The sequence below is a fragment of the Pipistrellus kuhlii genome, unplaced genomic scaffold (genome assembly GCF_014108245.1).
Source record: "Pipistrellus kuhlii isolate mPipKuh1 unplaced genomic scaffold, mPipKuh1.p scaffold_m20_p_75, whole genome shotgun sequence".
Lineage (NCBI taxonomy): Eukaryota > Metazoa > Chordata > Mammalia > Chiroptera > Vespertilionidae > Pipistrellus > Pipistrellus kuhlii.
The window spans coordinates 76130-89103 of record NW_023425579.1 but is presented as its reverse complement, the minus strand read 5'-3'; the positions used below and the strand labels follow the sequence as shown (position 1 = coordinate 89103).

The 12974-nt window shown below is 66.0% G+C and overlaps 1 protein-coding gene across 1 annotated transcript; it reads left to right on the top strand.

Moving 5' to 3' along the window:
- The first annotated feature begins 4535 nt into the window (after positions 1-4535).
- PTPN7 (protein tyrosine phosphatase non-receptor type 7) lies at positions 4536-12964 on the top strand. The gene is made up of 10 exons (XM_036423035.2): positions 4536-4676; positions 5914-6044; positions 6659-6842; positions 7298-7382; positions 8311-8387; positions 9505-9642; positions 10929-11039; positions 11452-11609; positions 12107-12220; positions 12639-12964. Exons 2-10 carry the CDS (start codon positions 5986-5988, stop codon positions 12730-12732), a joined length of 1020 nt encoding a protein of 339 aa, XP_036278928.1. The 5' UTR covers positions 4536-4676; positions 5914-5985; the 3' UTR covers positions 12733-12964.
- Positions 12965-12974: the final 10 nt, after the last annotated feature.

Genomic DNA, 12974 nt, shown 5'->3' with positions numbered 1-12974 from the left:
AAAAAAAAAAAAAATATATATATATATATATATATATATATATATATATATATATATATATTTTATTATTGATTTTTTTTACAGAGAGGAAGGGAGAGAAATAGAGAGAAATGTCGATGAGAAAGAAACATGGATCAGCTGCCTCCTGCACACCCCCTACTGGGGATGTGCCTGCAACCAAGGCACATGCCCTTGACTGGAATCGAACCTGGGACCCTTCAGTCCGCAGGCTGATGCTCTAGCCACTGAGCCACACTGGTTAGGGCCATCCTCGTGGTTTTTGTTCTTGGTTGTTTGTTTTGTTTTGTTTTTTGGGGGGGGACATTTCTAGGCTATGCAGCTCACCATTGTTGTTTCTATTCCTCTCTCCCTCTCTCTTCCTCTCTGAAATCTTTAAATAAAAACACACACATTGCAAACGGGGAAGCTGGAGAACTGGGGTAGGGGCCGCCCTTGGGGGAAGCCCAGCACGTACTCCTCATGGGGACAAACACGGGGTGTCCCTGTGTGTGTGTGTGTGTGTGTGTGTGTGTCCCCAACGCCAGGGTCCCCCTGAGAGCCCTGCGGCCCACAGCGCCGCCTGGTGGCCGCTCCGAGGACGCTGCCCGGGGGCTTGTGGAGAGGAAGATGCGGAGTGACCACCGCGGGGAGCCCTCTCTGCCGAGAGCGAGACCAAGTGGACACCCTGGGGACCAGCAGGGGCCAGCGGGGCGCTTGAGGGCCTGGTCCCCCCGCTTCCCCAGCCAGGGTGGCCCCAGGGACACCCTACTCCCCCACACACACACCACACACACACACACACACACACACCAACACACACACCAACACACAGTCACACACACCAACACACACCCCAACACATACACCACACACACCAACACACACACCACACACACACACCAACACACATACACGTACATCAACACATACACCACACACCAACACATATACCACACACCAACACACACACCAACACACACACACCAACACACACACCAACACACACCAACACACACACACACACACAACACACACCACACACACCAACACACCAACACACACACACACACACCAACACACACACCAACACATACACCAACACACATACACACACACCAACACATACACCACACACATACACATACACCAACACACATACACCACACACCAACACACACACCAACACACACCAACACACACACCAACACACACACCAACACACACCAACACACACCAACACACACACCAACACACATACACACACACCAACACATACACCACACACCAACACATACACCACACACCAACACATACACCACACACCAACACACACACCAACACACACTCACACACACCAACACACACACCAACACACACCAACACACACACCAACACACACCAACACACACCAACACACATACACACACCAACACATACACCACACACCAACACACACACACACCAACACATCCAACACACACACCACACACACACACACACACCAACACATACACCACACACCAACACACACACCACACACACACTCACATACATACACACACGCACACACACGCACGCACACACCAACACACACACCAACACACACACCAACACACACCAACACACACAAGGGTCATTCCTGGGAGGAGAACGTATGCCATCTGGTGGTCAAACTGGGGAACTGCAGGGGTGCCCATGCACTCAAGGTCTTCACGGCCGGTCGGGATGTGCACCTGCTGGCCCCACCCCAGCAGCCGGAAGTCCTCCAGGACCTTCCTGCGGGACCCCTCCCTGGTGGCAACGGATTCTTGCGCCTGCGTGTAGCCCTATGGGGGCCGAGGGCAGGGCATGTGACTCGGGGACACCTGAGCCCCCCCAGACCCCACTGTGCATGCACCCACAGGCACGCGTGGACGCCCCAAGAACCCAGGCCAGGCCCAGCCAGCACCGCTCCGTGGCTGAGCATCGGTCAACCTAGGAACCAGGAGGTCAGGGTTCTATTCCAGGTCAGGGCACAGGCCAGGGCTGTGGGCTCCATCCCCAGTGGGGGAGGGGGGGTGCAGGAGGCAGCCGGTCCATGCTTCTCTCTCATCACAGATGCTTCTACCTCTCTCTCTCTCACACTTCCTCTCTGAAATCAATAAAAACAATTAAAAAAAAAACACCTCTATTTATCCTTCCAGAGATCAAACGTCGCCACGCAGCCTCTGGGGCTGGCAGGACAGCTCAGCTGCCCGCAGCTCAGCCCAGCCGGCTGCCTGCCCTTCCCCTGCACCTCCTGCCCCAGACCTCAGAGCTGCCTGCCCCCCGGGCCCTGCACTGGAGGGGTCAAAACCGTCTGCAGACTCAGCAGATTTTCCTGCTGTGTGTGTGTGCGTGTGTGCGCATGTGCGCGTGTGCGTGTGCATGCATATGCGTGCTCTTTCAAAGATGCCTGGGGAGGGCAACTAGGGGAGCTGATGTGAGAGAGAGAGAGAGAGAGAGGCTAGGACCCCCATTCCCCCTGCCCCATGGGACCCCCTCCCCTAGGGCTCCTCCGACAGGTCCCTGCAGCCGCCTGAACCAGGGCGGGAGGGAGGAGGGATGTGGGCGGAGACGCTGCCTGGGGATCTAAGGGGAGGGTTCAGGGGGGCTCAGAGCCTCCCCAGGAGGAGTGGGGGGCTGTTGAGGACAGCACACCTGCCGGCCGGAGCAGCTGGGTGGGGGTGGGGTGGGCCCCGGAGCAGCTGCAGACAGGTACCCAGCACCCGCCCCGCCCGCCTCTCCATTCAGCAGAACCCGCCCCACAGCCGGAGTCTCGTCCCCGCCAGCCAGGCCCTCAGACGAACCACATCCTCTCCCCCGGGGCCTCTCGGGGCCTCAGCACCCCACGGCTTCCTCGGGGGGGGGGGGGCGGCGGGAGGGGGGCCGGGGGTGCAGGCCCAGCCGGACACCCCACCGCCTCCCCCTTTGGAGTGGGATTGGGGCAGCTTTCGGTTCGGGCTGCCGGGAGACCAGAGCATCCGGGCCCGCCCTCCCTGGCGGGTTGCTCAGCGGGTAGAGCATCTGCCTGCGGGCGGGGTCCCGGGCACACATCTGGGCGGCAGGCTCCTCCCCGGGCCCGCCCGGCCCTGGCCGCCCCGGGCGCCTGCAGGAGGCCTCCCATCCCTGTGTCTCTCTCGCTAGACGGTTCTCTCTGTCTTCCCCTGTCTCTTCCTCCCTCTCTCTAAGCATCAATGGAAGAATATCCTCAGCTGATAGATAGATAGATGATAGATAGATAGATAGATAGATAGATGGATCTCCATCCTTCCTGCCCCCCCCCCCTTGCTCTCTGCCTGAGAGCTCGGTCCTGCCCCTCGGACGGCTGTGGGATCGGCCTAGTGGGGTGAGGGGAGCGCACAGCCCTCGGGGCTCGGCCGTGGAAATGGGGACACGGCCACCCTCACCCCACTTCCTCCTCCCGCCCTGGGCTCCCCCAGCTTCCGTTCCCCATAGCAACCACCAGCGAGGCCCAGTGGGGTGCCCTCCCCCCAGCCCCCCGCCCCCCCTCTGGTCTCAGGTAACCCTCGGGACGGGAGGGTGTTGGGGGGCAGTGGAGGCAGAGGCCAGGCTCGGGGTGCCTCCCCCCGGTACCCAGGGGGTCCTGTCCCCACCCCAGTCTCAGGTACCACCTACTGCCCAGCTCTGATTGCCCCCCTGGGGGGGAACCACCTCCAGAAGAGCACGAACGAGGGAGGGAGGGAGAGAGGGAGGGAAGGGACAGGGAGAGGGAGAGAGCATCATGGACCGGCTGCCTCCTGCAGGCCCCCTACTGAGGATTGAGACCACAACCTGGGCCCATGTGCCCTGACCGGGGATCGAACCCGGGACCCTTCTGCCCACGGGCCCGACGCTCTGTCACTGAGCTAAACCAGTAAGGGATATTATTATATTTTAAAAATATTTTTTTCATTGATTCCAGAGGGGAAGCAAGAAGGAGAGAGAAACATCAAGGATGAGAGAGAATCATCCATTGGCTGCCTCCTGCACGCCCCCCAATGGGGATCGAGCCCGCAACCCGGGCCCATGTGCCCTGACCGGGGATCCAGCCCTGACCTCCTGGTTCATGGGTCGACGCTCACCACTGAGCCACGCCGGCCCGGCTATAAGCCTTCTGAGTGGATGTCCCAGTCCTGGGAGGCCCCCAGGCCCTCCTATGAGCCGTCTGTCTCTGTCTCCCGGTGGCCGGCCCATCGCTGACCAGAGGCGGGGTGTGGCATGGGGCCCGGGGTGACCCTGGGGGCCCATCCCCTCTGCTCTGGAAAGTCCCAGCCTGTCCCTGCCCCTGAGCTCCTCACTCCGGGAGGGGCGAGGGCCAAGGTCCCCGAGCAGCCGCCCCCCGGGGTCCTCCGCCCCCCGCGAGCAGGCGGGGGCTGGACCGGCCGGGGGAGCTGGGAGGGCCCGGGCCATGGGCTCCCGTCCGGGGCAGAGGTCGGGGGACGCTCGCTGCCCGCCTGTGCCCAGGGGCCCGGCGGGAGGCACCGACCCCTGGCGGCGGAGTCGGGAGGGCGGCCGGCGGCTGGGTGTGCGTGGGTGGCGGCGAGGAGGGGCTGAGGGAGGAAGCTGGCTCCCGAAGCTTCCTTCGCCTCAAAGACAGACCGACAGACAGACAGACGGCCAGCCAGAGGCGGCCAGCGGGGGGCACAGCTGCTCCGGTGAGTCCAGAAGGAGGGGAGCTCAGGGGGGCAGGAACGGGCGAGGGGGTCTCGGAGGGGGTCTCACTCTGGGTTCCACGGGGCCCGGCGGGGAGATGGGTGCAGACCGAGAGGAGGTCCCTGCAGGGGGAGGGGCGGGTCTGCAGGGAGGGGCAGAGCCCAGGAGCCGCTCTGCACCCCTCCTGTCTGCACAGGCTGCTCTGCCCTCCCAGCCTCACCCCTGTGGCCTTGGGGACTCTGAGCCCCCCATCCTCCCCCCCCCACACACACCCCTCAGAGGTCACGACCCCGGCCCTGGAGGATGGGGACAGCCCCCCAGGAGGCAGGGGCCCCAGACCTCTGCACCCCTCTCCGCCCGGCCCCGGGGTTTGAGGTCGGCCCCGTGAGGCCACTTCCTGTGACGGTTGGGGAGGCAGGAGCCGGGGGGGATGGGCCGTGGAGGGAGGAGCACCCCCAGGTCTCCCTCCCCGGAGGAGACCCGAGGCCAGAAGGATCGGGGGGTGACGTGGGGGGCTGCCGGCCGTGAGGAGAGGGTCTGCTCGGGGACGAGGCCTCCCGGGGCCCGGCTGACAGGTGCCGGCAGTGGTGTGCCGGCCCTGCCCGTCCTCACCCAGCTCCGCTCGGTGCTTCCTCTCGCCACTCACCTGGGCCCGGCCGGGGACCCCGAACCTCGGTCTTGGGGAGCCCCCGTGTCCCCCCTGCCCGCTCGGCTCGGCTGGGCCCCTCCTGGACACTTGTCTATCTTCGCCCACAATCTCTTCTCTCCTCCTGCCCTTCCTCTCACGCTGGCGGCCCCGAGGCCCCGCGGAGAACCTGCTTCCCACGGCGACAGGGACACACACACACACACACACACACGTGCACACGCATGTACACACATGTATACACGTGCACGCACATGCACGCACGCCAGGGAAACCAGGAGGCAGAGGGCGGAAGGCAGCCTGGGCCAGGGACCCTTTCCTGCCCCCCCCCAAGGCAGACGGTCAGCAGCCTGGGGCTCTGTCTTTTTTTTTTTTTTTTTTAATATATTTTATTGATTTTTTTCAGAGAGGCAGGGAGAGGGAGAGAGAGTTAGACACATCAATGAGAGAGAAACATTGACCAGCTGCCTCCTGCACCCCCCTCCACTGGGGATGTGCCCGCAACCAAGGTCCATGCCCTGGACCGGAATCGAACCCGGGACCCTTGGGTCCGCTGAGCCGCACCGGTTTCGGCAGGAGCCCCTTTCTTGCAGGCGAATCTCGCGGCCCAGGGAGCTGCCCCGGCTGGGGCCGCCCAGCATGGTCCAGGCCCGCGGGGGGCAGCCATGACCCAGCCTCCGGCCGCCCAGGCCCCCGCCAAGAAGCACGTGCGTCTGCAGGAGCGGTGAGAGCCTGCCTGGGGGGGGCCTCCTGGCCCTGAGCCCCCCTGTCCCCTCCGCCCCCCACTCTGGGCAGGAAACCCAATGGCCTCATCTGCGTGTCATTTGCATGCCATTTGCATGCCATTTGCATGTCACGTGTGGGGCACCATTTCCTGTCTACCTTGCCCTTGTCCCGGGTCGGTGGGGAGGTCTCGGGTCCGAGACCTGTGGGTCCCTGGGGACCAGGCAGGGAGGGGGCCAGGTGGGTGGCGGCGGGGTGAGCAGCTGGGGTCACCGCCACCCGGCTCTGGGGAGCAGCCCTGAGGGGGGGCCGCAGCCCTGGAACCCGCTGGGCCCCGGGTGGGGGGACAGGAGGGGCCGGGCGACGGGGCGGGGGGGGGGGGCTGCAAAGGGAGCCGCCGTCCGTCCGTCCGCCCGCCCGCCCATCTGCCCGCCCGCCAGCCCGTCCGCCCGCCCATCCGTCCGCCCGTCCGTCCGCCCGCCCGTCCGTCCGTCCGTCCGCCCGCCCGCCCATCTGCCCGCCCGCCAGCCCGTCCGCCCGCCTATCCGTCCGCCCGCCCGCCCGTCCGTCCGTCCGCCCGCCCGTCGCGGCTCACGGCCCGCCCCCTGCCTGCAGGCGGGGCTCCAGCGTGGCCCTGGTGCTGGACGTCCGGTCGCTGGGGGCCGTGGAGCCCATCTGCGCGGTGAACACCCCCCGCGAGGTGACCCTGCACTTCCTGCGCTCGGCCGGGCGCCCCCTCACCCGCTGGGCCCTGCAGCACCAGCCGCCCGGCTCCCGGCAGCTGGAGGAGGAGTTCCTGGTGAGAACGGGGGTCTGGGCAGGGCGGGGGTCAGGGGCAGAGATCAGCCCGAGGCCTGTGTGCGTGCCTATGGGCCAGGCCAGTGGCCACGGACAGCAGGGGGCGGGGGCACGCCTGGGGAGGGGTTTGGAATGGGAGTGGGGGGATGAGGTCAATTATGTGAGACCGTAACCAATAACATTAAAAAAGAAAGAACTCGGGGGTCGCCCCGCCCTGGGCATGGGGGTCAGGGGGGGTCAGCTTTCTGGGCCCTCAGGGAAGATGACCCTGGGGCTCTGAAAAGGAGGGGGCCCCACCTTCCTCCTCTGCCCCCCCATTCACCCGGCCCTGCCAGGAGGGGCCAGACAGCCAGGCCCAGCTCCCCCAGCTCCCCAGAAAAGGGTGCAGGGGGCAGCCGGCTGGGAATGGGGTGCCGGCCATTCACAGGTGTCTCCCCCTCACCCCCCCGCCACCAGAAGATCCCCCCAAACTTCGTCAACCCCGAAGAGCTGGATGTGCCAGGACACGCCTCCAAGGACCGATACAAGACCATCTTGCCGAGTAAGGGCTGTGGCTGTGGGGGCGGGGGGGGTGTCACGGGGCTGGGGCTGGACTGGCCTGGGACCCGCAGCTGCCGCCTTTCAGAGGCAGCAGGAGGCCACAGAGACCTCCCTCCCGCCCGCCCCCCTGCAGCAGCCTTATCGCCCGTACCCCGGCCACACCCAGTGCCGAGGGCCCGGCTGGCACCTGCCGGTCCTTGTCTCCCAGGCGCCAGCAGCCTGCTCTGGTCCTGATTGTACACCCCCCCCCTCCCGCAACCGCCAGACGGAAGGCCCCTCTGCCCGCGGTGCCAGGCCCTGCATGCCCTCTGCCAGAGCCAGGCGGGCACCGGGAGAGCCGCGGGCCCTCCCTCCCTCCCTCTGAGCCGGTCTCTGCATCCCCCTGGGACCGTCCTGGGCCTGGGAGGACGGGTGGACACCCACCCACCTCCGGCCCCCAGACAAGCTTCCCGCAGCCCCGGCCGGTGTGGCTCAGTGGATAGAGCGTCGGCCTGCGGACCGAAGGGTCCCGGGTTCGATTCCGGTCAAGGGCATGGACCTTGGTGGTGGGCTCATCCCCAGTAAGTGATGTGCAGGAGGCAGCTGACGGATGCTTCTCTCTCATCGATATTTCTAACCCTCTATCCCTCTCTCTTCCTCTCAAAAAAAAAAAAAAATCAATAAAGTATATTCTTTTATTTTTTTAAATATATTTTATTGATCTTTTACAGGGAGGAAGGGAGAGAGAGAGATAGAAACATCGATCAGCTGCCGGCCTTGACCCTGCCCTCCCCCGCTCCCTGTGTCATCGACACAGAAAACAAGTCACTCCCTCCGCTCGGGGCCGTGCTGTAACCTCGGCCTCCCCTCCCTCCGGCCCTGCCGCGGTCGGGGCTCCCAGGTCACCAGATGGCCTCTGACCTCCGACCTCTGGCCTCTTGACCTCTCAGATCCCCAGAGCCGCGTGTGCCTCAGCCGGGCACGGAGCCAGGAGGATGGCGACTACATCAACGCCAACTACATCCGAGTGAGTGGCCGGCCGGCCGGCCTGCTGGGCGGGGTGTGTGTGTGTGTGTGTGTGTGTGTGTGTGTGTGGCTGGCCCGGGTCCTGACGTCCCCACAGCGCGCTCCCCCCCCCAGCAAGCAGCAGGCATCTCCCCTCTCCCTCTCCCCCTCCCTCTCCCCCTTCCTCTCCTCCTCCCTCCCCCTCTCCCCTTACCTGCTGGGCTCCAGCACCCGACCTGGCCCTGGTCCTGCCTGTGCGGTATCGCCCTCTAGCGGCCTGAAGTGGCAGGACAGGGGTCAGGTGCAGGGTTGAGGCTGGGACCCGGAACAGGATCCCTACCTGCCAGCGGGGGAGCAGGTGAAGGAGGCAGAGGGAGGAGGGCTGGCCGTATCAGAGCAGGACGCACAGGGGCACGTGCTGTCCGCCCAGGCCGAGGCGCGGTTTCCTGTTTCCTTCGGGGAGCGCGCAGCGGGGAGGGAGCCCCATGTTAAAGAGACCCGATGGGTGCTGGCCCCCTGGAACTGTGCGTCTCCCCTGCACGGTGTTCGGCGAGGCGGGGGGTGTGCCCAGTTCACAGATGGGGAGACTGAGGCTCTCGGGAGCCGTCGCTTGCTGGTGGTGGCACAGCCCGCCGGCAGAGGACAGGGTGGAGCCAGATGGTCCTCGCTCCAGAGCCCACGTCCTGCCCACCCACCGTGTGCATGTGTCTGCGCGGGCACCCCTGCATTCTACGCGTGCATGTGTGTGCGCGCACACGTGTCTGTGTGCTCACGTGTCTGCATGTGCACGTGCGTCTGTGTGTGCAGCTGGGTCTGCGTGTGCATCTGTGTGCACACATGCCTCTGTGTGCACGTGCGTCTGTGTGTGCGGCTGGGTCTGCGTGTGCATGTGTGTGCACGCATGCCTCTGTGTGCACATGCGTCTGTGTGTGCGGCTGGGTCTGCGTGTGCATGTGTGTGCACGCATGCCTCTGTGTGCACGTGCGTCTGTGTGTGCACTGGGTCTGCGTGTGCATGTGTGTGCACGCATGCCTCTGTGTGCACGTGCGTCTGTGTGTGCACTGGGTCTGCGTGTGCAGAGCCAGGTTCCCCGGAGCCGCCTCCCCTCCCGCTGCTCCTCAGCCCCCGTCCGTCCCCAGGGCTACGCCGGGCGGGAGAAGGCCTACATCGCCACCCAGGGCCCCATGCCCCACACCGTGGCCGACTTCTGGGAGATGGTGTGGCAGGAGGGCGCCCCGCTCATCGTGATGCTCACGCAGCTGCGCGAGAGCGAGGAGGTGGGAGCAGAGCCCGTCCGCCGCCCAACACCCCCCCCACACACACACACCACACACCACACACACACACACACACACACCACACACACCACACACACCACACACACCACACACACCACACACCACACACACACACCACACACACACACACCACACACACACCACACACCACACCACACACACACAACACACACACACCACACACACCAACACACACACACACACACACACCACGCACCACACACACACACACACCACACACACCACACACACACACACACACACACCACACACACCACACACACACACACACACACACACCACACACCACACACACACACACACACACACCACACACACCACACACACCACACACCACACACACACACCACACACACCACACACACACACACACACCACACACCACACACACACACACACCACACACACACACACACACACCACACACACCACACACACCAAACACACACACCACACGCAGCTGCGCGAGAGCGAGGAGGTGGGAGCAGAGCCCGTCCGCCGCCCAACACCCCCCCACACACACACCACACACACACACCACACACACACACACACCACACACACCACACACACCCACCCACACACCCCAACACACCCCACACCACACACACCACACACCACACACACCACACACACATACACACACACACACACCCCACACCCCACACCCACACACACACACACACCACACACACACCACACACACACACACACACACACACACACCCCTGGGGCAGCTCAGACCCCCGGAGCTGAGGGCACGGGTCTGCAGGCCCAGTGTGCGGGTCTCAAAGTCCCTGAGATGCGCCCGGTGGAGCTGGTGAGCATCCAGCGGCCGGGGAGGGTGGGAGGGAGGGAGGGGGTGGGTGGGAGGGTGGGAGGAGGGTGGGGTGGGAGGGGAGGGAGGGAGGGGGGTGGGGTGGCAGGGGGGGTGGGGAGAGGGGAGGGTGGAGGGAGGGAGGGGGGGTGGGGTGGGCAGGGGAGGGAGGGGTGGAGAGGAGAGGGTGGGAGGGAGGGGGTGGGGTGGGCAGGGGAGGGGAGGAGGAGGGGTGGGGTGGGCAGGGGAGGGTGGAGAGGGGAGGGTGGGAGGGAGGGAGGGGGTGGGGTGGGCAGGGGAGGGTGGAGAGGGGAGGGTGGGAGGGAGGGAGGGGGTGGGGTGGGCAGGGGACCCACTCCCCTGTCCGCTGCCCTGGCCCTGCCCCGGCTGACGGCCCTCCCCCTGACTCCCAGCCCCTCCCTCCTAGAAATGTGTCCACTACTGGCCCGCGGACGAGGACTCGTACGGCCCCTTCCGGGTCCGGCTGCAGGAGGAGCGGGAGCTCCCGGAATACACCGTGCGGCGGCTCACGGTGCAGGTGCCGGCCCGGGACCCGGGGCGGGGGGCTCTCCTGGGAGCCGAGGGTCACTCCTCCAGCCTTTCCCCTGTTCTCACTTCACTGATCTCGGAGAGGGAGGGAGAGAAACACCCATGAGGAGAGAGAATCGCTGACCGGCTGCCTCCTGCACCCCCCACACGGGGGATGGAGCCTGAACCCCGGGCCTGTGCCCTGACCGGGAATCGAACCCTGACCTCCTGGCCATAGGTCGAAGCTACCCACTGAGCCGCACCGGCCGGCGTCTCTTCCCGGCGGGATGAGTGTGACGGGCAGGAGAGCTGGCCTCCCGCTGGGGTCCCTGACCGCCCCGGGTCCCCGGGCCTCGCCCTCCGGGCACCAGGGGGGAAGGCGGCCCTGTCCTCCCCTCACCCCGCCCCCGGTGCCCCGCCAGCTCCAGGAGGAGTGCCGGGCGGTGAAGCACGTCCTGTTCTCGGCCTGGCCCGACCACCAGACCCCGGAGTCGGCGGGGCCGCTGCTGCGCCTGGTGGCCGAGGTGGAGGAGAGCCCGGAGGTGGCCGCCGGCCGGGGGCCCATCGTGGTCCATTGCAGGTACCGGCCCCGCCCCCTCAGGGGTCCTGGCCCCGCCCCTCAATGAACCTGCCGCCCACTGGCTCCTGGCCACGCCCCTCACAGGCTCCTGGCCCAGCCCCCAGGGGTCCTGGCCCCGCCCATCATAGACAGCTGGTCCCGCCCCTCAAGGCTCCTGGCCACACCCCCACAGACTCCTGGCCCCGCCCCTCATAGATACCTGGTCCCGCCCCCTCACAGGCTCCTGGCCCCGCCCCCTCACAGACATCTGGTCACGCCCCCACAGGCTCCTGGCCCCGCCCCCTCAGGGGCCAAGGGCGGCCTCACGGGGCTTCTGGCGAGGAGGCGGGTCAGAAAGTCCCTGGTCCGGGGCCCCTGCCTCGCCCCGCGTCCCCAGCCCCCACGCAGAGCGGGCCAGCTCCTGCCGCTTTCCCTGGGGTTCGGGGTGGAGCAGGGGGCCCAGCCCCGCCAGGTTCCCGCTCCCCCGTGACCCCCCTGCCCTCCCGGGCTCCATCCAGCGCCGGGATCGGCCGCACCGGCTGCTTCATCGCCACCCACATCGGCTGCCAGCAGCTGAAGGCGCGGGGGGACGTGGACATCCTGGCCATCGTGTGCCGCCTGCGGCTGGACAGGTGGGGGCGCGGGGGCGCCGAGCGGCCCCGGGGTCAGGGTGCTGGGGTCAGGGTGCTCGCAGGCACGTGACCACCCAGCCCTGGACCCCAGAGAAGCGGGGAGGAGGGGGGAGGATGAACCAGAACAACAATAAGACGATCAGGAAGAGGTAGCCTTGGTGGCGTGCTCCTGGCCCGGCCGGAGGCATCGGGGCCTGGCAGCTGCTGGTCAGGGGAGAGCAGGTGCCAGGGTGGGGCGGCCCCTCCTTGGCACTGCCCCCCGGCCCCCCAGGCTCAGCCCCGCGCCAGGGGCAGGGGTCTCCCACGGGGGAGAAGGCCTGAGGAGCAGCAGGAAGGAGAGAGAAGCACAGAGGACGAATCGGGGGACGGGAAGGGGCAGGGGGCTGCCTCGGGACTCATGGCCCCGTTGCCCCCACAGGGGGGGCATGATCCAGACGGCGGAGCAGTACCAGTTCCTGCACCACACGCTGGCCCTGTACGCCGCCCAGCTGCCCGGGGAGCCCAGCCCCTGACCCCTGGCGCCCTCCACCAGCCCAGGCGCCCCCTTCCCCAGGCCCGGGATGGCGGTGCGTCAGGAGAAAGGGGACCTCGAAACTCAGGGAGCGTGTGTGGCCACCAAACCCTGGTCAGCCAGGACCACGGCCAGGCTCCGGGCCTTGACCGCTGGCCACTCCTCTGCTGCCTCTAGTGCCCCCGGTGGCCGTCAGGGGAGCTGCGTTCCAGCAGACCCCAGCCGGGCAGCCGGGGCGGGGCG

What these genes read in the sequence shown, in the direction of transcription:
- PTPN7 (XM_036423035.2), top strand. Translation starts at nt 5,986, where the DNA reads ATGACCCAGCCTCCGGCCGCCCAGGCCCCCGCCAAGAAGCACGTGCGT. An exon ending in AGCTGGAGGAGGAGTTCCTG is followed by an intron (nt 6,843 to 7,297) that starts GTGAGAACGGGG and finishes CCCCGCCACCAG; the next exon opens with AAGATCCCCCCAAACTTCGT. An exon ending in AGCTGCGCGAGAGCGAGGAG is followed by an intron (nt 9,643 to 10,928) that starts GTGGGAGCAGAG and finishes CCTCCCTCCTAG; the next exon opens with AAATGTGTCCACTACTGGCC.